Source organism: Mobula birostris, chromosome 11 (assembly GCF_030028105.1).
Source record: "Mobula birostris isolate sMobBir1 chromosome 11, sMobBir1.hap1, whole genome shotgun sequence".
Classification (NCBI taxonomy): Eukaryota; Metazoa; Chordata; class Chondrichthyes; order Myliobatiformes; family Myliobatidae; genus Mobula; species Mobula birostris.
The window spans coordinates 10,383,566-10,408,319 of NC_092380.1; the positions used below are offsets into that span (position 1 = coordinate 10,383,566).

The following is a 24,754-nucleotide window of genomic DNA, read 5'->3' on the forward strand; positions in this document are numbered from 1 at the left end:
ATCTATTTATTTAGTAATTTTAATGTATTTGCATTGTATTGCCGCCGCTAAACAACAAATGTCATATAAGTCAGTGATAATTATTCTGATTCCTGTTTGTTTGTTGGTGGACTACTTCCACCACCCACGAGCTTCCTTGACTTGTCGCTCGCACCTTGCCCTAAAGCTGAAGGAGGAGGCCATTCGGCCCATCGTCCTTGCACTGACTCTTTGAAAGATCTCAATGATTGTCCCCGCTGACCCGCCGCATATCAACTTCCGCCAATATCTCTTCAGATCTCTTTTGGAAGTTCCTAGTCCTTCCCCTCTTCAGGTGGGGCACTCCACATATCCTCTCTACAGATCTCTGCGTGAGAGAAAGCTCCCCCATATCATTATTACGTTTATAGTTCTTGACGCATCTAAGTCATGTATTTGGGGCTTCTTTACTGGCGGGAGGGATGTGGGTAGGTGCACTGCATTGGTGACAGTATCTAGTCAATTCTAGAAAAATTAGCAGACTTGTTTGAGTATGAAGGAGCAGTCATTACATCTATTGTGGACCCACCATTACAATCTATTACATTGCACCACCACACCCAATGGGATAATGGGAGAGGCAGAGTGTGGAAGGATGCAAGATTTGAGGGAGAAGATATATTGGTATTGGTGTTGCCTTGTTATCATCATTTGTATGGAGAAATGGTGAAAATCTTTTGTCTGCATGCTAAAAATGGCACCAGAGCTCTTTGTGAACCTGGGAGACTTCCTCCAGTTCATCCATGAAACAGTTTAATCTCTTCTCTTTTAATGTATTCTTTTCCTTTTCTAGGTGGTTGGGGTTCTGTTGGAGTCCGTGATCTACAGCTGCACTCAAACTGTGTTTTTTCACGGCGGCGGGTTCCCGCACTCGGAGCTTGCCGAGCGGCCTAGCGTTTTCGATATCTCCAGGTGCAGCCTGGAAGACATGCGCCTTCATGGTGCAGCCCAGCGGACGACCCGATTCCTCGCCGGGGTCGCCGATTGAAATGTCGCGGAAGATGGAAACATTGAGACGCCAGCCTACACTGCCATCGAAAGAAGGTGCTCGAATAAGCGCATGCTGCAGGTTGTAACATCAAAACAGTGAGCCCTCATCTTGTTGCAGGAGAGACATCTCTGCCTTGCTAGTGAGAGAGAGCCCGTCTGAAATGTCAAAGTGTTGGGATGGACTGTAGCTTTTGATGGACTCCAGATCATAAACTCAGGGGTGGAGGGCTTTGCTATTACTTGCATGGTGGGTGGTGGGGGGAGAGTCCTTTGCTGCTGCTTGTGAGCGGGAGGGGGAGGGCGTCTTTGGGGTTATAACATTTTCCTGTCATTTATTCATTGGGGTTTTTATTCTGTTTCGTGGATGTCTGCAAAGAGTAAGAACTTCAGGTTGTATATTCAGGTCTCTGATACCAAATTAAACCGTTGAACCGTTGAGCACCGACAGACCATGCCATACATGAGAACATTGAAATTGTAAATAAGAAAACAGATACCAAATAAAGTGTTACAGTTACAGGGAAACTACAATGGGGGTTGGGGTGTAGGTGGCACAGTAGCATAGTGGTTAGCACAGCGCTTTACAGTGCTAGCGACCCGGGTTCAATTCCCATTGCTGCCTGGAAGGAGTTTGTACGTTCTCCCCATGGCCGCGTGGGTTTCCTCCAGGTGCTCTGGTTTCCTCCCACAGTCCAAAGACGTACCGTTTGGTAGGTTAACAGGTTATTGTAACTTGTCCTGTGATTAGGCTAGGGGAAAATTAGGGGAATACAGGGCAGCGTGGCTCAAAGGGATGGGAGGGCCTATTCCGCGCTGTATCTCAATAAAAATACAGACAAATAGATAAACAAACAAACAAACAAATCAATCAATCAATCAATAGATGGTTGGATGGATAGATATATAGAAAAAGAATTTCAGGATGTATATTGTATACATTTCTCTGACATTAAATGTACTTATTGACCTATTGATAAATTAAGTAAGTAAATAGATAGGTAGATAAACCACACTTCTGTTCTCTAAAGCCCTGATATTTAGGTGGCAGTTTTAGCTTGATGGAGAAGATGGAGTGCTCATCTGCTTTCCTGAGTAAACGGTCTTTGCTAATTCTCCTGTGCGGTACTGAGGGAGCGCTGCACTATTAAATGTGCTTTCTTTCGTATGAGAGTTACGCCTGACCTGATGTGTGTTCGTTTATGTACCAGGACATTGAAGAGCAGAAGGATTGGCGCTGTTGCCCTGGACAATATGTTTCCCCTCTGTCCACATTTCTCAAGCAAATCATCCAGCCACCATCAAATTGCATTTTGTGAGAGGTTGCTGCGCTTAAGAAGAAGAGGTAGAAGTCAGCCCCTCAGCCCCTCGAGTTTGCTTCCTTTATCTCAGCGGCCCTTTCCTGCACCAACCCCACATGTCTAAATTAGCTGCCGTGTTTACTCTGTCACAACAGTGGCCAAATTCCAAAAGGTTGACCATGTGGTTAAGAAGGTATATGGTGTGTTGGCCTTCATTAGTCAGGGGATTGAGATCAAGAGCCGCGAGGTAATGTTGCAGCTCTACAAAACCCTGGTTAGTCTCTGGAGTATTGTGTTCATTTCCTGTCATCTCATGATAGGAGGATGGGATGTGGAAGCTTTAGAGAGGGTGCAGAGGAGACTTACTAGGATGGTAAAAATGCAAACACAAGGAATTCTGCAGATGCTGGAAATTCAAGCAACACACATCAAAGTTGCTGGTGAACGCAGCAGGCCAGGCAGCAGCTCTAGGAAGAGGTACAGTCGACGTTTCAGGCCGAGGCCCTTCGGCTGCCTGGCCAGCTGTGTTCACCAGCAACTTTGATGTGTGTTACTAGGATGGTGCCTGGATTAGAGAGCATGTCTTAGAAGGAAAGGTTGAGTGAGTTAGGTTTTTTTTTCTTTGGAGCAAAGGAGGATGAGAGGTGATTCAATAGAAGCTTATAAAATGATAGCTGATCAAGTGGACAGCCAGCGCCCATTTCCAAGAGTGTAAATGGTTATTATGAGGGGGCATAATTTTAAGGTGGTTGGTGGACAGTATAGAGGGTGGATGCCAGAGATGTGTTTTTTTTTACACAGAGATAGGGGCGTGGAACGCAGTGCCAGGGTGGTAGTAGAGGCAGATACATTAAGGAGATTTAAGACACTCGTAGAGAGGAACGAGGATGAAGGAACAATGGAGGGCTATGTGCGAGAGTGGACTTGACCTGCAGTGATGCCAAAGGTTAAGTGGCCATTGCAGCATCATGGGCGGAGGGGCCTGTCCTGAGCTGAGCTGCTCTATATTCTATGTTCTACATCCCAAGTCCTCCGCCAGACCCGAAGCACTCTGGCCAAAGGTAAATCCAATCGATCTTTTTGCTCCCCTACCGCTCAGTGTGTTTTTGACTTGGACTCACCTGCACGGGAGGGCAGTCACTGGGCTTCCTGGTTACCACTGGGCCCTCTTGGAAGGGCGGTTGTGGGCTACAGGACTGCCTGAACCGGGGAACTGCTTCGCTCAGTGACGGCTGCGGGTTGAAGCCTCTGCGGATGGAGGGCTCGCTGAAGTGTGCGCCACGGCCCAGTGAGGGCACCGGCCGGGGCTCCGGCACCCGGGAACTAGGCATGCGGGAATTTGATATTCGGGAATCGTGCCGGGGATCCGGCAGCCGGGGGGCCGCCATTCGTGATTCCATCATTTGGAAATCTGGCATTCCGGAATCCATCATCCGGGAGCCCGGCATTCGGGAGCCTGGCATCCGGGGTTCTGGCATCCGTGGCTCTGGCATCCGGTGCTCTGGCATCCGAGGCTCTGGCATCCGATGCTCTGGCATCCGAGGCTCTGGCATCCGAGGCTCTGGCATCCGGTGCTCTGGCATCCGGGGCTCTGGCATCCGGTGCTCTGGCATCCGGGGCTCTGGCATCCGATGCTCTGGCATGCGCGCTCCCGTCATCCGTGCATCAGGGTAGCTGGCAAATCCCTGGAAGATATAAAAAAAAGTCTTAAAATCCATTCTGCTTTATGTTATCTAAACCAGTAGTCCCCAACCACCGGGCCGCAAAGCATGCCCTACCAGGCCGCGAGGAAACGATATGATTTGGCGATATGAAACGATATGAGTCAGCTGCACCTTTCCTCATTCCCTGTCACCCCCACTGTTGAACTTTAATGCACGCGAGGTCATCAGTGACCCAAAACGCAAATGACCCAAGACGTGCAAAGGAATGGGTCCGTGACCCATGTGTGAATGTCCCCTGTGAATCATCCATGTCAGTGCGGGAAAAAGATCAACTCCTCGAGCTTGCAAATGACGGCGGGCTGAAAAGTATGTTTGACATAACATCTCTGCCGGCATTCTGGATCAAAGTCAAGGCTGAAAATCCTGAGATAGCCACGAAAGCACTGAAAACGTTGCTTCCATTTCCAAAATCATATCGCTGCGAAGCGGAGCTTTCTGCAATGAATGCAACGAAAACTAAATTGCGGAATAGACCGGACATAAGGAACCCCCTTCGAGTATCGCTGTCTCCCATCACCCCTCGATAGGACCATCTTGTTGCAGGAAAATAAGCCCAGGGATCCCACTGATTCAGTGACATGGGTGTGTTGCAATGATTTTATATGTTCATACGAGGAACATATGTGTATTTAATATCCAAACGTTACTTAAGATGTTATGATGCTATTGACTTATAATTCAGTGGTCCCCAACCTCCGGGCCGCGGACTGATACATTGCTGCAAAGACAGCACTCCCTCGGCACCGTCCCTCCGACAGTGTGGCACTCCCCTGGCACCGTCCCTCTAACAGTGAAAAACTATTGGACTATTGGAGATTTGGTACCATTAAACCAAAAACCTTGCTTCCTGTTCAGGTCGATGTAAAAGCTTCCATGGCACTCTTTCAACTTGGAAGAACTCCCCACCCCCTCTCTGCCCACCTGTGGGAGGTGTTGAGGAGGAAGGTGGGCTTCCTTTTCCTGCTCTTCACCATTACTACAAGGCAGCTCACCAAGTGACGTGGTTTGAAGTGAGAGCAATGTAATGCCTTCTTTCCAAGTGCTTACTGATCTACATTGGTTCCCATTCAGAGTCATAGAGCCACTACAGCACAGAAACAGGTCCTTTGGCTCATCTAGTCCATGCTGGACTATTACCTGACTCGTCCCACCAACCCACATCTGGACCGCAGCCTGCCATACCACTCCCATTCATGTACTCAACCAAACTTCTTTTAAACATTGAGATCCAATTTGCATCCACCACTTCTGCTGACCAGCTCATTCGACTCTCTCACCACCCTCTGAGTGAAGAATTCCCTTCTCATGTTCCCCTTAAGCATTTCGTCTTTCACCCTTAACGGAAGGAGATACAGAAGCCTGAAGGCACACACACAGCAATTCAGAAACAGCTTCTGTCCCTCTACCACCCGATTCCTAAATAGACATTGAACCCATGGACACTACCTCACTGCTTTTTTATTATTTCTGTGTTTGCACTATTTTTAATTTACCTATTTGATATGAGTATATTTATATATGGGGTATAGGGGGTTCTGGATAGAGGTAGTACCTTTGATGTCTGGCATGCTGCTCCCTACCAGATAGGGTGGACGGGCATCACTGGTCCTCATCGATCTCCTAAATCTCTCACGTGTTGGCCCCAAGCGCCATACCCCGGTAAACCGCGTCAGCTGGTGGGCTAAACCACGTGACGGGGTGGTGTTAACACGGCACCACTGGGCGAAAGACTTCCATGATGAAGTCACCAGCTGGGGCGGAAAGGTTCTCAGATGAACTATAACGGCCATGTGTTCGCGACCGATGCGAGCCACCTAGTTGGAGGAAATTGGCTGCGGTCAAACCTGGAGAGGGATGGGCTCTGCCAGGTTTCAGATGCCCAAGACACGCCGTGTGATGAGCAGACCAAACTAGTGCAAAGCTCGTCATGACGGCACCCCGACGACTCTACCAGGAGTTATGGGCGCAAGAAGAAGAAGAAGATATGTATTAACTTACCATAGTTCATTTTATTTTTTTCTATATTTATCATGTATTGCAATGTACTGCTGTTACCAAATTTCACAACACATGCCGATGATATTAAACCTAATCCTGACCTATAGCTTTTAATTCCAATCTCACCCAACCTCGGTGCAAATAGCCAGCTTTCATTTGCCCTATCTACACCCCTCATAATTTTGCATACTTTTATCAAATCTCCCCTCATTCTCCTACGCTGCAGGGAATAAAGTTCCAACCTTTTCAAACTTTCCCAGTAACTCAGGCCCTCAAGTCCTGGCAACATCCTTGTAAATGTTCTCTGTACTCTTTCAATCTTATTAGCAACTTTCCAGTAGGTAGATGACCAAAACTGCACACAATACTCCAAATTGGGCCTCAACAATGTCTTGTACAACTTCAGTATAACATTTCAAACCCTGTACTCAGTACTTTGATTTATGAAGACCAATGTGCCATAAGTTCTCTTTATGGTGATACCACTTTCAAAGAATCATAAATTCCCAGATCTCTCTATTCTACCACGTAAATCCTACCCTGGTTTGTCCTCCCAAGGAGCAACACCTCACACTTGTGTGCATTAAATTCCATCTAACCCATACTGGAGGAACTCAACAGACCAGGCAGCTTCTATGGGAAAGAGTATAGTCGACGTTTCGGGCCGAGACCCTTTATCAGGATGGGGCTTTTCCATAGATGCTGCCTGGCCTGCTGAGTTCCTCCAGCATTTTGTGTGTGTTGCTCTGATTTCCAGCACCTGCAGATTTTCTCTTGTTTTAAATTCCATTTGCCATTTTTCAGCCCATTTTTCCTGCTGAGTTCAGATCCCACTGCAAGCTTTGATAGTCTTCCTTGCTGTCCACTGCACCCTAATCTTGGTGTTATCTCCAGTTTACTATGTTATTAACCAGATCATTGATATAGTTGACAAGCAATATTGGACCCAGCATCATTTCCTGCGGCAAACCACTAGCCACAGGCCTCCAGTCAGAGAAGCAACCATCTACTGCCTCTCTCCAGCTTCACCCATGAAGCCAATGTCTAATCCAATTTACTAGCTCATCTTGAATGCCAAGCGACTGAACCTTCTTGACCAACCTCCCATGCAGGACCTTGTCAAAGGCCTTGCTAAAGTCCGTGTAGACAACATCCACTGCCTTGCCTGGTAACTTCCTTGAAAAACTCTATAAAATTGGGCATACATGACTTGCCATGCACAAAGCCATGTTGACTATCCCCACACATGAGGAATTCTGCAGATGCTGGAAATTCAAGCAACACACATCAAAGTCACTGGTGAACGCAGCAGGCCAGGCAGCATCTCTAGGAAGAGGCACAGTCGACGTTTCGGGCCGAGACCCTTCGTCAGGACTAACTGAAGGAAGAGCTAGTAAGAGATTTGAAAGTGGGAGGGGGAGGGGGAGATCCAAAATGATAGGAGAAGACAGGAGGGGGAGGGATGGAGCCAAGAGCTGGACAGGTGATTGGCAAAGGGGATATGAGAGGATCATGAGACAGGAGGCCCAGGGAGAAGGAAAGGGGGGAGGGGGGGGAACCCAGAGGATGGGCAAGGGGTATAGTCAGAGGGACAGAGGGAGAAAAAGGACAGAGAGAGAAAGAATGTGAGTATAAAAATAAATAACGGATGGGGTACAAGGGGGAGGTGGGGCATTAGCGGAAGTTAGAGAAGTCAATGTTCATGCCATCAGGTTGGAGGCTACCCAGACGGAATATAAGGTGTTGTTCCTCCAACCTGAGTGTGGCTTCATCTTTACAGTAGAGGAGGCCGTGGACTCCTCAAACTTCCGCTAATGCCCCACCTCCCCCTCGTACCCCATCCGTTATTTATTTATATACACACATTCTTTCTCTCTCTCTCCTTTTTCTCCCTCTGTCCCTCTCACTATACCTCTTGCCCATCCTCTGGGCTTCCCCCCTCCCCCTTTCTTTCTCCCTAGGCTTCCCGTCCCATGATCCTCTCATATCCCTTTTGCTAATCACCTGTCCAGCTCTTGGCTCCATCCCTCCCCCTCCTGTCTTCTCCTATCATTTCAGATCTCCCCCTCCCCCTCCCACTTTCCATTCTCTTACTAGCTCTTCCTTCAGTTAGTCCTGACGAAGGGTCTCAGCCCGAAACGTCGACTGTACCTCTTCCTAGAGATGCTGCCTGGCCTGCTGCGTTCACCAGCAACTTTGATGTGTGCTGCTTGACTATTCCCAATCAGTCCAGGTCTATCCAAGTACTTATATATCTGGTCCCTTAGAATATCTTCCAATAACACCCACTGCTGATGTCAGGCTCACCGGCCTATAATTTCCCAGTTATTTCTTAGAGCCTTTTTTAAACCAGGGAACCACATTAACTATCCTCCAGTCCTCCAGCATCTCACCTGTTGCTAAGGCCATTGCAATTTCTATTCTAGCCTGCCACAATATCAGAAGTTACACCTCGTCAGACCCTGGAGATTTACCCACCCTAATTTGCCTCAAGACAGCAAACACCTACTACTCTGTAAAGCATATATGGTCCATGACTTTGCTGGTGTTTGCGTCACTTCTGCAGACTCTGTGACTGTCTCCTGAGTAAATACAGATGCAAAAAATCCATTTAAGATCGCCAACACCTCTTTTGGCTCCATGCATAGTCAATCTTCAACAGGACCAATTTTGTACCTTGCTATCCTTTTGCTCTTCACATCTCCTTCACCTTCTCTGCTAGAGCAACTTCATGCCTTCTTTTAGCCCTCCTGATTTTCTTCTTAGGAATTCATGGAACAGTACTGCACAATACAGACTCCTTGGTCTGAAATGTTGTGCCAGCCCTTTAATCTACCCTTAGATTAATTAACTCTTCCCTCCCACTTAGTCCTCTATTTTTCTTGCATCCTTGTGCCTATCTGAGAGTCTCTCAAATGCCGCTAATGTATCTGCCTCCAATGCCATCTCTGGCAGAGTGTTCCACACACCTACACTCTGTTTAAAAAACTTACCTCTCACATCTGCCCTATACTTTCCTCCAAACACTTAAAGTTAAACCGTCCTTGTACAGCAACAGTACTTTGCAGAAGTCTTAGGTACACATGTATAGCCAGGGTGCTTAAGATGTTTGCATGAAGAGGAAGGAGAAGAAAGCCCTTAACTCTGAGTGGAGTCATCGGGACGCCGTCATGACAGCGTTTTTTTAGCAGGCTTTCTTATTTTTACGAGACCGAGTTGCTAGCTCGACGCTCAACCCAGCACGGATGGAAAGCGTGCAAGGGAGCCGGCTGGATTCGAACTCGGGAGCCTTCGCTCCGAAGTCCGGCGCTGATGCCACTACGCCACCAGCCGGCAAAGACACTTGCATGGAACTGTAGTAATTTTATGTAACTCTGTACTGCTGCCACAAAAAAAACCCCAACAAATTTCATGACCTATGTGAGTGATGATAAAGCTGATTCTGATACGGGTCTCTATTGTGGATTGAGAGTGGGAAGGGGGCAGGGAGAGGGGAATCATGGTTGGGAAAAGTGGAAGGAAGAGGTGAGGGAGAGGGAAGCACCAGAGAGACATTCTGTAACGAACAATAAACCAATTGTATGGAATCAAATGACCTTACCTGGTGTCTCAGGGCTGGATGTGCCTGCACCCATACCACTCCCCCCCCACCACTCCTTCTCTGCCACCTGTCCCACACTCTTCCCACAGTGCCATTCCCAACATCCTTTGATTCCACTAGATTTACAAACTCGCTCTCCGCTTCATGTTGACAAATACAGTATGGTGCAAAAGTCTTAGGCACCTGAGCTATATTTGTGCCTAAGACTTTTGCACAGGAATTTACTTCCACCTTGGGAAAAAGTCTCTGGCTATCCATTCCGTCTATGTCACATCATCTTATACACCTCTACTGAGTCACCTCTCATCCTCCTCTCCAAAGAGAAAAGCCCCAGCTTGCTCAATCAATCCATCCCTTTTCTTTTTTTTGTAATTTTTATTGAAGTTCATCATCAAACAAACACTTCCATAAGACGTATTTCAGATATTGTACATATATGTCATATAATCATATATGCCACAAATCTCCACATAAAATTTATCTGAGGTGTACACCTATAGAAAAGAGAGGAAAGAAAGAACAAGCAAAAGGAGAAAACTATGTACAAGTAGGGAGTGATCTTTTTTACAACATATTCATTGACTTGTGAGAATAAAATCAGGCCTATGAGGTGTTATGTAGTTAAACCATTTTTCCCAGTATGAGTGAAATTGTTCCAACTTATGATTAACAGATGCTGTTATCTTCTCTATTTTGTAAATATCCATTGTAATTTCCATCCATGCGTTTAAAGTTGGGCTCTCCTGTGATAACCATTTCCTGGTAAGAGTCTTTTTACCAGCCACCAGCAGTACATTCATTAAATATTTATCTCTTTTCAACCATTCTTGAGGTACATACCCAAAAGATATGGTCTTACTTTCTAAGGGTATTTCACATTTAAAAATGTCTTGTAGGGCATTGTGTATCCCACTCCAATAGTCTTTGATAACGGAGCAATCCCAGGAGATATGATAATGGTTTGCATTTTGATTTCCACAATTTCTCCAGCAAAGAAGGAGGTTAATAACATCGCAAACACAAGGAATTCTGCAGATGCTGGAAATTCAAGCAACACACATCAAAGTTGCTGGTGAATGCAGCAGGCCAGGCAGCATCTGTAGGAAGAGGTACAGTCGACGTTTCAGGCCGAGATCCTTCGTCAGGACTAACTGAAGAAAGAGCTAGTAGTCCTGACGAAGGGTCTCGGCCTGAAACGTCGACTGTACCTCTTCCTAGAGATGCTGCCTGGCCTGCTACATTCACCAGCAACTTTGATGTAGGTTACTATCATAATGGGATCCATCCCTTTTCTTAAAGATTTCACTCACACAACTGTGACTGTGACTGTGACTCCAGACCATACCTGGACCACACCTGAAGTACTGTGTGCAGTTTTGGTCTCCAAATTTGAGGAAGGACATTCTTGCTATTGAGGGAGTGCAGCGTAGGTTCACAAGGTTAATTCCCAGGATGACGGGACTGTCATATGTCAAAAGATTGGAGCGACTGGGCTTGTATACTCTGGAATTTAGAAGGCTGAGAGGGGATCTTATTGAAACATATAAGATTATTAAGGGATTGGACATGCTGGAGGCAGGAAGCATGTTCCCGCTGATGGGTGAGTCCAGAACCAGAGGCCACAGTTTAAGAATAAGGGGTAAGCCATTTAGAACGGAGATGAGGAAAAACTTTTTCACCCAGGGAGTGGTGGATGTATGGAATGCTTTGCCCCAGAAGGCTGTGGAGGCCAAGTCTCTGGATGCTTTCAAGAAAGAGATGGATAGAGCTCTTAAAGATAGCGGAATCAAAGGTTATGGGGATAAGGCAGGAACTGGATACTGTTAGTGGATGATCAGCCATGATCACAGCGAATAGCGGTGCTGGATCTTCATCGCCATCACCTTGATGTGGGGATCATGGCTGATCCTTGGCAAATTTTTCTACAGAAGTGGTTTGCCATTGTCTTCTTCTGGGCAGTGTCTACAAGATGGGTGACCCCAGCCATTATGAATACCCTTCAGAGACTGTTTGACTGGTGTCGGTGGTCACATAACCAGGACTTGTGATATGTCCCGGCTGCTCATATGACCCACCACCTGCTCCCATGGCTTCACGTGACCCTGATTGGTGTGTGGGGGGGGGTGGTGCTAAGCAGGTGTTAATTCTTGCCTAAAGTGACCTGCAGGCTAGTGGAGGGAGGGAGTGCCTTACACCTCCTTTGGTAGAGACCTGTCTCCACCCCACCACCCACAATATAACCCATATACGACAGGAGTATCAAATACACAACAGGATTAGAGTAATCATGGTCAGTGAGAACCCAGTCCACGAAGAAGATGTTCTGTGTCTCTCTGTGACTCTGATTTACACCCGATTTTTGTCTTACACTGGACCCTCCCAGCCCACGGCCTCCCCTCTCCTCCCTCTTCCCCCCCACCTGCACCCAGAACCAGAGATTCAAGGTTCATTCCTTGGCTTTCACCTGTGGTCTTGCCCAACCCTGACAGCCCTGAGGCAGTGCATGCAAATGGTTCCTAGAAACCATCAAAGGCATTTACTTTGAACTAATGTGAATGTGTCAGAGTGAAGTTACACCAGTTCTGTGTCTTCTGACTGGATTTGCATATGCACCCATCGTGGTCCAAAACATATCCCTCCTTCTTTCCAAACCAGTTTGCCAAACGCCTCTCTTCCTGACAAGACTTGCTCTTTTGGGCACAGGATTTAGAATAGTATAGTCCCTCCAGCCCAACATGTTGAGACGACCTTTTAACCTTCTCTAGGATCAATCTCTCACCCAGATGAAAAATGTTCATGAAGGAGAGCTCTCTGAAAGACCCTTGTGTGATTTGAGGGAGTACTGTGCAGAGGAGATTCTCCAATGTAAAATAGTGTCAGCGAAATTTTAATGTCAACCTCAATGGGAACAAAGAGGTTTGGTTTAACACGACACAGGGAACTCCTCTGACAGTGCAGCATCCACTCTGCAAAACAGTGCTTCTGACCCCGTGGCACTCCCTCAGTACTGTCCCTCCGACAGTGGCTCTCCCTCAGTACTGTCCCTCCAACAGTGAAACACTCCCTCAGTACTGTCCCTCCGACAGTGAGGCACTCCCTCGGTACTGTCCCTCCGACAGTGAGACACTCCCTCGGTACTGTCCCTCCGACAGTGAGGCAATCCCTTGGTACTGTCCCTCCGACAGTGTGACACTCCCTCAGTACTGTCCCTCCGACAGTGAGGCACTCCCTTGGTACTGTCCCTCCAATGGTGAGGCACTCCCTCAGTACTGTCCCTCCGACAGTGTGACACTCCCTCAGTACTGTCCCTCCGACAGTGAGGCACTCCCTCAGTACTGTCCCTCCGACAGTGAGGCACTCCCTCAGTACTGGACAGAAATGGCAGGTGAAAATATCCATCAATTTGCATTTTGAACTTTACAGCCTCAGAAATCTGAACTTGGACTGCTACATTCCGAATCTTACCTTCATTTCCTTTTTATCATCCTTCAGGCAGATTTGTGTTGTTTTGGAGATTGAACTGACTTTATAATATTCCACCAGCTTATTCAGGGACTCGAATTTCTCTGACCACAGGTAATAGTGACCTTTGCCATCACGCAGGACCTTAAAATGTTGGACGTCGTCATGGTGCCTGTAAAAAGGATCCATTTTATAACTGAGGATCTCTTAGCAATGCAATTATAATTCCAGAACCCTGAAGCAACCCAAGTTGGAGCACCAATGTCTGGTAAAGGCACAAGAGATAACGTTTAGATTTGTTCTGAAAGAATTTGGGATTATTCTTGGGTAAAACGCTCAATGGTACAGTCTTTTGCAATGTTGTAAAAACTCTGTCTCTTTTTTTTTGCCATTGATTTTGGTTTGGTTACTGATGTGCAAGGCTGTTCGCTCGGCAGAAAGACAAGCTCTATTGTGGTCAACTGTAGATTTCTGCAGCATTGATAGACTTCTTATTGCATGGCCGTCTGTATCTTTCTTAAACCTTTATGTGCCTTGTGCTGTGCATGACTGTTGGTATTGTGTTTTGCACCTTGACCCCAGAGTAATGGGGTCTCATTTGACTGCATTTATGGCTACTCATGTATGGTTGAATGACAATTAAAATTGAATTGAATTGAATTGATTCCATTTAAGTACGCCTGAGTGCAACACCTCCATGTTACTAAGAGATCCAACCACCATGTGTCAAGGCTGTCAAAGGACAAAGGGAACCCATTCATCTTATTGCATTTGTTCAATTATTCAACAAGGTCACGAAATCCACAGGTAATTCCACTTGCCCATCTTGATTTCATAATGCTTCCTTGCATGGAGTGTCTATCTCTCATGCAAATACCAAGTACAGAGATGACTAGGTTGCGAGAAATGAATTCCCAAATTACCAGATTGTTGCATCTTGCATATTTATCTCAACCAAGTCATCTCCTCACTTGGCAAGTCAACCTGGCTCATGTTCCAATGCTCAGATTTATTGTGGGATAACTGTTGCATCATGATACATTGCCTTTAACTTTATTCATTTATTTATTGAGATACAGCGTGGAATAGGCCCTTCTGACAATGCCCCAATTTAATCCTAGCCTAATCACAGGACAATCTACAATGACCAATTAACCTACCAACTTTGGTCTTTGGAGGAAACCAAAGCACCCGGAGGAAACCCACTTGGAGAACGTACACACTTCTTACAGGCAGTGGCGGGAATTGAACCCAGGTTGCGTGTACGGTAAAGCTTTGTGCTAACCACTACATTACTGTTCCACCCCCTTTAGAATGAAGTGTTTAGCTTTCCAAATCTGTTTAGTTTTCCAACAATAGTGTAGATGGAGGCCAATCAACTCTCAGGAGTACAATCGCATCAGTCCAATTTCACCTCCTATTTTCCTGGCTCATAGCCATCCTCCTTTTGCCAGTTGTTTACAGGATCCTGTTAACCCTGCCAGCTCACGCCTAGAAAGAGAGAGAAACCGGATCACCCAGGAGAAACTCACATAGTCACGGAGAGGACACACTAATTCCCCACAGACAGCAAGCTCAGGCCCGGCTTTCTGGGGGCGTGAGGCAACAGCACTATCTGCTGCACTGCCGTCCAATTCCAGTGTTCAATCTCATTCCCATTTTCTTGAGGGTCTCAAACAGCATTGTCTTCTTTGTGCTGTTGAAAGTCTCAGTTCTGCACTCCTCTCGGTTATTTTGCAAATTTGTTTTAGGTGTCACTGTTGTTGTGTTCGACCTTGAGGGATAGTACAGAGCACACCATGATATCAGCTTACAGGATATTCTACTTAACTTTTATTGGTAACTTTGCATGGGGAACTCTTCCCGTGTGGGAGCAACGAACTGAACAGCATAGGGACAACTCTATTAACCACCACAACAGCTGTGAGGTCGACGCCATTGCTGAATCTAATTGATTAAATCCATGCTTAGAGTCCATTGATCCAACCAACAATCTGTCCATTTATCTATTTGTTGAGCTACCAATCAATTAGTTATCACCCACTGATGCATTCAGTCAATCCTTCTCTCTGTCCATTCATCAGACAACCAATTACTATCCATCAATTGGTCTAATCACCAATTTCAGTGCATCTTATAATAAATCCTGCAATCGGACCCCAATTCTAATATTAATACCCAACACAGATGGGGGAACTGCCTTGATGAGCACCTTTGCTCTATTTGCTGCAAAAGCCGGGTTCCCCTGGTGGCCATCCATTTCAATCTGACTTCCCATTCCCATTCCAACATGGCTTCATCCACTGCAATGATTGAAAAAGGGCACTCTCAGGTTGGAAGAACAACACCTTATATTCCATCAAGGTAGCCTCCAATTTGATGGCATTAACACTGATTTCTTTAACTTATGGCAATTTCTTCACCTTCCCTCCTTCTCTCTGTTTCCATTCCCCATTCTGGTTGCCGTCTCACCCCTTCTCGTCTCCTCAACTGCCCACTGCCTTCCTCAGGTTCTCCACCTCCTTAACTTTCTCCTACGCTCAACTGTCCTCTCCTATAGATTCCTTCATCTTCAGCCCTTCCTCCTGTTTCACCTATCTCCTCCCAGCTTCTTACTTCATGCCCCCACTCTTCCCCCACTCACCACCTTCACCCTCAACTGGTCTCAACCGTCACCTGCCATCTTGTACTCCTCCTCCTCTCACCACCTTTTTATACGGGCTTCTGTCCCCTTTCTCACCAGTCCCAATGAAGTGTCTCAGCTGGAAACATGCATGTTTATTCCCCTCCGGCATTTTGACAGCTTCTAAGAACCAGCAAAGATGCAATGGGACGTAAGACAAAGAGGCCTTGCTGGTTCTTAGAAGCTGCCTGACCTGCCGAATTCTCCCAGCACTTCGTGTTGCTCAAGATTTCCAGCAACTGTAGAATCTCTTGTGTCTAATCTTAGTTCTGATCTTTGTCTCTGAGTGAATCATCCGAGCTCCCGATTACCACATGAAGCAGTGGCATGAGTTCAGAATCTTTGCCATCATAATTCAGACCTGTTTACTTGACTTGCATTCCTTTTGCGTGCAAAAATCAGGCCGGGGTAGAACACGTGCTGGGGGCTAAATGGCCTGTTTTCTGTGCTAAATTTTCCACAATAACGCATCCATAAGATACAGGAGCTGAATTTAGCCATCCAGTCTGCTCCACCATTCTATCATGGCTGATTTACTATCCCTCTCGGCCTCATTCTCCAGCCTTCTCCCCTTTGACGACCTTACTAATCAAGAACTTATCAACCTCCACTTTAAGTATGCCCAATGACTTGGCCCCTACAGCTGTCTGTGACAATGAATTTTACAGCTTCACCACCCTCTGGCTAAAGAAATTCCTCCTCATCTCTGTTCTAAAGAGAATGTCCTTTAATTCTGAGGCTGTGTCCTCTGGTCCTAAACTCCTCCATGACAGGAAACATCCTCTCCACATCCACTCTGTCTAGGCCTTTCAATGTTTGATAGTTTTCAATAAGATCCCCCATCATTCTTCTAAACTCCAGTGAGTACAGGCCCAGAGCCATTAAACACTCCCAGGATCATTCTCATGAAAGCTGAGAGCAAGTAGACAATGCCCTTCACTAGGGAGAGTTTGTACTCCAAGCGTGCTACATACCTGACTGAGATAGAGAAATCGTTCTTGGAACTCTGGCTGGCTCTGATGAGGAAGGCTCCCAAATCTTGCTCCAAAAGAATGTTCTCTGCTTCGCTTCGGCCAATCCCAGCATGGAACCAGCTGTTTGAGAAAATAAATTAATATTAAGATGCCTTATTGGTTTAAGGTGAAAGAAGTCCTCATCTCTGATAACTGGGGTTCCTCTCAGCCACAGTTCTGTAAACCAGTGACTCTAAAGTCTCAACTGGTCATTATCATCATCATTATGTACCGTGTTGTATGACATCATCATTATGTGCCGTGTCATATGACCTGCGCGATCATAGTCTATCCATGACCATGATTGTTCTTGGCAAATTATTCTACAGAAGTGGTTTGCCATCGTCTTCTTCTTGGCAGTGTCTTTACAAGACAGGTAACCCCAGCCATTATCAATACTTTTCAGAGATTGTATGTCTGGCATCAGTGGTCACATAACCAGGACTTGTGATATGGACCAGTTGCTCATGTGACCATCCGCCACCTGTTCCCATGGCTTCACATGACCCTGATCGGCGGTCGGGGGGGGGGGGGAGGTGGTGGGTGTGGTAAGCAGGAGCTACACCCTGTCCAAGGGTGACCTGCAGGCTAGGGGAGGAAAGGAGAACCTTCCACCTCCTATGGTAGAGATGTATCTCCACCCCACAACTCAAATGGTAGATGAGAATTATTGGATTGTACTACATTAAAAGGGGCTCTTTGGCATATTATAACTGTTGGTTCTTTGAATATCTTCTATTTGTGATAATCCTTTACCCATTCCTTACAGCCACACAATTTAACTATTTACATTTATACCATCAAACGAGACAACGTTTCTCCAAACCAGGGCGTAAAGTACAGCTGTACACATAACAGACACAACACACAGTAACTTATCAAAGCAAGGAAAAAAATCTACAGACGAGTTACGCATAAATAAACAAAGTCAATTGCCTAAATTAAATATTGTCAGGTACAGAACAGATTAATCAGTGACACTTCGAATGCGATGCAGCAGGGAGTTCAGAAGCCTAATGGTCTGAGGGAAGAAATTGTTTCCCATCCTGACCGTTCTTGTTTTTATGCATCGGAGTCTCCTGCCTGATGGTAGAAAGGCAAAGAGGATGCTGGATGGATGGGTGGGATCCTTAATAATACTGAGGGCCCTGCATGTGCAGCGCTCCTGATAAATGTCCTCGATGGATGGTAGGGGGACCCCTATGATCCTCTCGCCTGTTCTCACAGGGAACTTCCGGTCCGATGCCTGGCTGTTCCCATACCAGATGGAGATGCAACTTGTCAGGGTGCTCTCAATGGTGCTCCTATAAGATGCAGTTAACATGGCGGGGGTGTGGGGAGAAAGCCTCACTTGCTTCAGTCTCCTTAGGAAGTGGACGCACTGCTGTGCCTTCTTGTTCGGGGGTGGGGGGGGTGATATTGAGGAACCAGGTGTGAGATTATCCGTGATGAGAACTCCCAAAAACTTGATGCATTTAACTCTCTCTATGGAGGTGCCATGTATTTGCAGGGGGGGATGGTTCATCTGCACCTTCCACAATGATTTCCTTGGTCTCCTCCACATTCGGACTTAGGTTGTTCTTCTCACCCCAGTCCACCAGCCTCTCCACTTCCTCTCTGTACGCTGACTTACCGTTGTCCATTTAAGTCCATCTGGTGAAGAAGAGTGTTGACTTGGAGCTGGAGGGTGTAACCTGCTCTGCAATGGAGATATCCTGCACTGCCAACACTCACCTGGGCATATTGATTTCAATGTAGTTCTTCGGCACGAAACCTTCACGTCCATGAAGTTCAGCCTTATACCAGTCATCCTCAGTGCTCAGGACCTGTTGGACAAGGTGTACAAATTAAGAAGGAAAGGCCCTAGGAAGGACATAGACAGTTCAGGCTCCCACCCATTCCATGGCCGGAGAAAGACGAGGATGGATCAGGAATAGTTTGACCCCCCTCAGACCTGGTTTTCCATTCATTAGGACTGTGGCTGCCCTGACTGTAACCTCGATTCCATATCCACACCTTCCCCTCCATAACCTTTCCTCTTTCTCTCTGAAACACTAAAAAAGGTTCTATTTCCACCACACAGAGAGGTCCAGTGACTCATGACCGTCTAAGGGCAGGGACACATTCTGGTGAGGAAGTGGTCACCACAATCAGTATGTTCATAGCACAACTGTACTGATAAAAACATAGAATATGGTGGGTCCTTTGGCCCACAATGTTTTGCTGACGTTTTAACCTAATCTGGTAACTATCTAACCCTTCCCTCTTACATAATCCTCCATTTTTCTATCCTCCACATGCTTATCTAAGAGTCTCTTAAATGCCCCTAATCTATCTGCTTCTACCACCGCCCCTGGCTGGTCATTCCACACGCTCACCACTCTCTGTGCAACCTCTGACATCTCCCCTCCCACCCCCATACTTTTCTCCAATCACCTTAATATTATGCCCCCCCCCCCTTTCCCATATCAGCCATTTGTGCCCTGGGGAAAAGTCTTTGGCTGTCCACTCGATTTATGCCTCTTATCATCTTGAACACCCCTATCAAGTCAACTCACATCCTCCAAAGAGAAAAGTCCAAGTTCACTCAGCTGCCTTCCAGAGACCTACCCCCTAGTCCAGGCAGCATGCTAGTAAATCTCCTCTGCACCCTCTCTAGAACTTCCACATCCTTATTCCAATGAGGCAACCATAACTGAACACAATATTCCAACAGTGCTATCTAAATATCCCCAAGATATTTTCCTCCCTCTGTGCGTGGGTCTTGTAATTCTTCTTACCGAGGGTGGCACACCTTTGATTTCTCTACCCAGAGGGCTATGGAGCCTGGATCACAGAAGGTATTTAAAGAGGATCCAGACAGTTTTTCTTTTTTTGGAAGACGGGGAGATTCATAAGGAAGTAGCATAGAGAAGGAGATGGGACCTGGGGCAGATCAGCCATGATCATATTGAATGGTGGGATAGGACTGAGGGGCCAAATGGCCTTCTCCTGCTCCTTTCTTATCTACTTACGTTCATATGAATTAGCAGTAGGTTCCGGCCATTCAGCCCCTCAAACCTGTCCTGCTATTGAGTAAGGTCATGCGCGATCTGATTTATACCTTCACTCTCACGTTCCTTGCTTGTTGAGAATCAGTCTACTGTTGACCCTGCTTCACTATCCTTGGCAGAAGAGATTTTCAATGACTCTCAAAACCTCAGATAAAATTCTGCCTCTCCAAAATGATGGGTTCTTTATTTTTAAACAGTAACACGGCCTGGTTCTAGGTTCTTGCACAAGAGGAAACCTCATGCTGTCAAGAGCTCTCAGAGTCAATGCCCTAACCGAGAGCCCGCCAGTCATTTAGAAGACGACGTGGTTAAGCATCACAAGATATTTCTGAGGGGCAGATTCAGAATTGATGGCAATATTGGTATTGGTTAAATATACCGAGATACAGTGAAAAGCTTTTGTTGACAAGACAACAGCCAGATCTTCCCATACTTTGTTTATTAATTTATCTATAGAACAAAACACAGAACATAGAATAGTAGAGCACAGTACAGGCCCTTTGGCCCACAATGTTGTGCCGACCCTCAAACCCTGCCTCCCATATAACCCCCCTCCTTAGATTCCTCCATATACCTGTCTAGTAGTCTCTTAAACTTCACTAGTGTATCTGCCTCCACCACTGACTCAGGTAATGCATTCCATGCACCAACCACTCTCTGAGTAAAAAACCTTCCTCTAATATCCCCCTTGAACTTCCCACCCCTTACCTTAAAGCCATGTCCTCTTGTATTGAGCAGTGGTGCCCTGGGGAAGAGGCGCTGGCTATCCACTCTATCTATTCCTCTTATTATCTTGTACACCTCTATCACGTCTCCTTTCATTCTCCTTCTCTCCAAAGAGTAAAGCCCTAGCTCCCTTAATCTCTGATCATAATGCATACTCTCTAAACCAGGCAGCATCCTGGTAAATCTCCTCTGTACCCTTTCCAACGCTTCCACATCCTTCCTATAGTGAGGCGACCAGAAGTGGACACAGTACTATCTATTTATCTATTGATTGATCTACCTATCTATCTATATATTTATTTGTTTATTGAGATACAGTGCAGAATAGATCCTTCTGGCCCTTCGAGCCATGCTCCCCCCAGCAATCCCCCAATTTAATCCTGGGACAATTTACAAAGACCAATTAACCTACTAACCGGTATGTCTTTGGACTGTGGAAGGAAACCGGAACACCTGGAAGAAACCTACGTGGTCACGGGGAGAACGTACAAACTCCCTATGGGGCAGCAGCGGGAACTGAACTCAGGTCACCTGTACTGTAAAGCATTTTGCGAACCGTGACACCACCGTAGTACATTGAGATAGCGAAAAGAAAAGCAGAATACAGATTGTAGCTTAGCAGTTGCAAAGAGAGTTCCGAGCAGGTAAACAAACAAAGTCCAAAGTCCGTAACGAGGCAGATCGGGAGATTAAGAGTTCACCTGCTGTTTATTTACTGGTCTTATAACAGCTTCATAGAAATTATGCGATGGTATGTCTGTACAAGTTTTTGCATCCTCTGCCTGATGGGAGTGTCAGGATCACTAACAAACTCAAGTGCAGGCATCCCAGAGACTTTGGCGTTTCAAGCAAAACAGAATATTTATTGCAGAGATTACCAGGAAAACTAACAAGAACTACACCAAATCTTGAAGCAATGAAATCACTCATGATACTCAGTCAGTGTTTCACCAGACCAGGATGCATAACAACCGAGAAAAGCGAGGTAGGAAAGCCCCCCTGAAATACATCTGGGGCACGTGGGAATTCAGGGCCAGACAGCCTCGGTGTCCAGACAAGGAAATAACCCTCAAAGACAACAACTACAATTCAAGACGTTGAAAAGTACCATGCTAGTTTAATTGCCCTGAATCGAATAAAGGTGATAAATAAAAAGAGAGCTGAACAATCCCCATGATCTCAAATGAGACACCTGCAACACAAAGTGAAAACCCAGGGCTCGTCCAAAAGCAAACAATTGGACATAAAAGGTAAGCAGTCCAAGGATACTGCATACCCACAAGGTTACACCAAGAAAATACAATCCACATACTCACTGAAAAAAATATTTTTTTAAACGACCCCTGATTGTGTCAGGGAGAGGGAAGAAGGGAGAATGTCCGGGGTAGGGAGGGTCCTTGGCTGCTATCCAATGCTTTGGGAAGAGTAGGAGTCAATGGAGGGAATGCTGGTTTGCCTGATTGGATAGCATGCTCACAGCTCTCTGCAGCTTTTTTTGCAGACTTGGGCAGAGCAGTTGCCACCTCAGACTGTGATGCACACACCGAGAATGGTCTCTATGATGCATTAATAAAAATAGGTCAGAGTCATTGGGGTAATGCCAATTTTCTTTAGGTGTCTGAGGAAGTATAGGCACTGGTGAGTTTTTTTAGCTGTGGTTTCTATGTGCTGGACCAGGACAAGTTGCAGGTGATAGAATCAGAACCACGATTATTATCACTGACATATGTTGTGAACAGAAGTCTTAGGCACACACATATATATATTTGTTGTTCAGTTCTTTAGTCAAGTCCGACTCTTTGTGACTTCATGGACCATGGGGTCCATAGTATTTTCATGGCACGATACAGAAGTAGATTGCCAGGCCTTTCTTCTGCGCAGGTACCCATGTTGGGACCCGGCTAGGTTTGAACTCAGGACCTTCTGCCTTGAAGTTCAGTGCTGATACCACTACACCACCAGCCAGCCCATAGCTAGGATGCCTCAGACTTTTTCACAGTATTGTATTTGTCAACGTGGAGTGGAGGGTGAGTTTGTAAACCTGGCAGGAGCAAAGAATGTTGAGAATGGCGAGGATGGAGCACCACTGTAGAGGTGTGGGACTCGCGGCAGAGAAGGATGCCGGGGCAGGAGGTGGCACGGACACAGCCCTGTGACTCCAGGCAAGATCGTTTGATTCCAAACAACTGGTTTATATACCATTACAGAATGTCTGTCTGATGTTTCCACTCCCTTCCGTCTCCCTGCCCCCTTCCCACTCTCAGTCCCCAGTAGAGACCCATATTGGAGTCGGGTTTATCATCACTCACATAAGTCATGAAATTTGTTTTTTCTTTGTGGCAGCAGTACAGTGCAATAAATAAAATTACTTCAGTACTGTGCAAATGTCTTAGGCATCTTGGCTTTGTGTGTGTGTGTGTGTGTGTGTGTGTGTGTGTGTGTGTGTGTGTGTGGCCACCAAATAAAGTGATAATAATGGAATACAGAATGAAGTATTACAGTTATAGAAAACACCCTATCAGACTGTGAGTAGAGCTGAAGGAGAACAAAAATAGGAAGGTAGGTGCTCATGGGTTCAATGTCCATTCAGAAATCGGATGGCTGGGGAGGGGAAGAAGCTGTTCCTGAATCATTGAGTGTTTGTCTTCAGGCTCCTGTACCTCCTTCCTGACGGTAGGCATGAGAAGAGTGAGAAGAGGGTATGACATTTATTCAAGTGGTTCGAAAATCTGGTGAAGCTTAAGGGACGAAAAATTGTGTGGTGGTGCAAGACAAGTTGAATAGCTCAAACTAAGAGCTTTGGAAACCACTGTTCTTTAAATACTTTTTATATGGTGAATTAATGTAAGACTAAAGTTGTATTTTAATCATTTGTACTTTCTAACAAACTCATACTTTTCACTATATGTGGGGGTTCCTTCCCATTCACAGGCAGAAAGCGGTATAGCAGTTAAACTAACGGTTTATCACCTTCCTCATTTTTCATTGGCGAAGTATTAGCACCTTATCCACATGATTCAATTGTGCAACGATTGATTGATTTAGTTTATCTACGGAATTTTCCTCATCTCAACTATAAAAGTGATGGATTTTTCAGAGGCGCCATCTTCTTCTTTGCTGTTCATTCACCTCTTAGCTTCATTTCTCAGCTCGCTATTTAGTTTACCTAGTTCTTGTATTTTAAAATAAATGATCATTAAGAATTTAAGACTTTTCATCATTTCTGGCTCCCAGAAAACCTTAAGGATCAGAAAATAAAAAGAAATGCTACAGAGCCGACTGTGGTCTGAATGGCCTTTTATGCCATCCCAGAAAGATCCTATAAATTCCCAAGAGGTGTTTGCCTTGTGCTTGGCTCTTGAACATGCCACCATGAGAAAATCTGTCTACTGCAGCTTCAGGTCACAGAGTAACGCTTGATTTCCTCACAGTGCACCTGTGTTACCTCAAAGAGCAAGGCCAACGTCAGCTCTGCACATCAAAACCCTTTGATTTTCTTCTCCACTTCCTGACACCATCTGATAGCAAAGCAACTGACAGAACACTCCTTTTTATCACATCGCTCATCTCTGACAGCCAGTGCACAACTGACAATACCTGCGTTTTAAACGATTCTCCCCGGCTGCAACACTTATTCCACAACTGCGATCAACGCGTTTCTTGTCAGTTATCCCAAGGCAGAAGCGATGATGGCACTGACTGGATCCGAACAGAAATTTTCCTTACAAGCAGTTAGAGAGAGCATCTGAGCAAAGGCCTTGCACACGTCCAAAAAGTAAACAAAAAAAAGAAATTTCCGCAACCCTCGTAGTAAAGGACCGGAGTTCAGTTCTGATGAAGAGTTAATGTTACAGCTATATAGGACCCTGGTTAGACCCCACTTGGAGTACTGTGCTCAGTTCTGGTCGCCTCACTACAGGAAGGATGTGGAAACCATAGAAAGGGTGCAGAGGAGATTCACAAGGCTTTTGCCTGGATTGGGGAGCATGCCTTATGAGAATAGGTTGAGTGAACTCGGCCTTTTTTCCTTGCAGCGACGGAGGATGAGAGGTGACCTGATAGAGGTGTATAAGATGATGCGAGGCATTGATCGTGTGGATAGTCAGAGGCTTTTTCCCAGGGCCGAAATGGCTAGCAGGAGAGGGCATAGTTTTAAGGTGCTTGGAATTAGGTACAGAGGAGATGACA

At 46.0% G+C, this 24,754-nt stretch overlaps 1 protein-coding gene across 1 annotated transcript in view; it reads right to left on the reverse strand.

Moving 5' to 3' along the window:
* The window catches only part of LOC140204801 (GRB2-related adapter protein 2-like), an 86,655-nt gene that overhangs the window by 2,249 nt on the left and 59,652 nt on the right, over positions 1-24,754 (reverse strand). Inside the window, exons 2-5 of the mRNA XM_072271609.1 lie at positions 18,522-18,613; positions 16,749-16,868; positions 13,095-13,263; positions 3,428-3,991 (exon numbers count right to left, since the gene is read on the reverse strand). Of these exons, the coding sequence (XP_072127710.1) occupies positions 3,428-3,991; positions 13,095-13,263; positions 16,749-16,868; positions 18,522-18,613 (945 nt within the window). The remainder of the gene's footprint in view (positions 1-3,427; positions 3,992-13,094; positions 13,264-16,748; positions 16,869-18,521; positions 18,614-24,754) is intronic.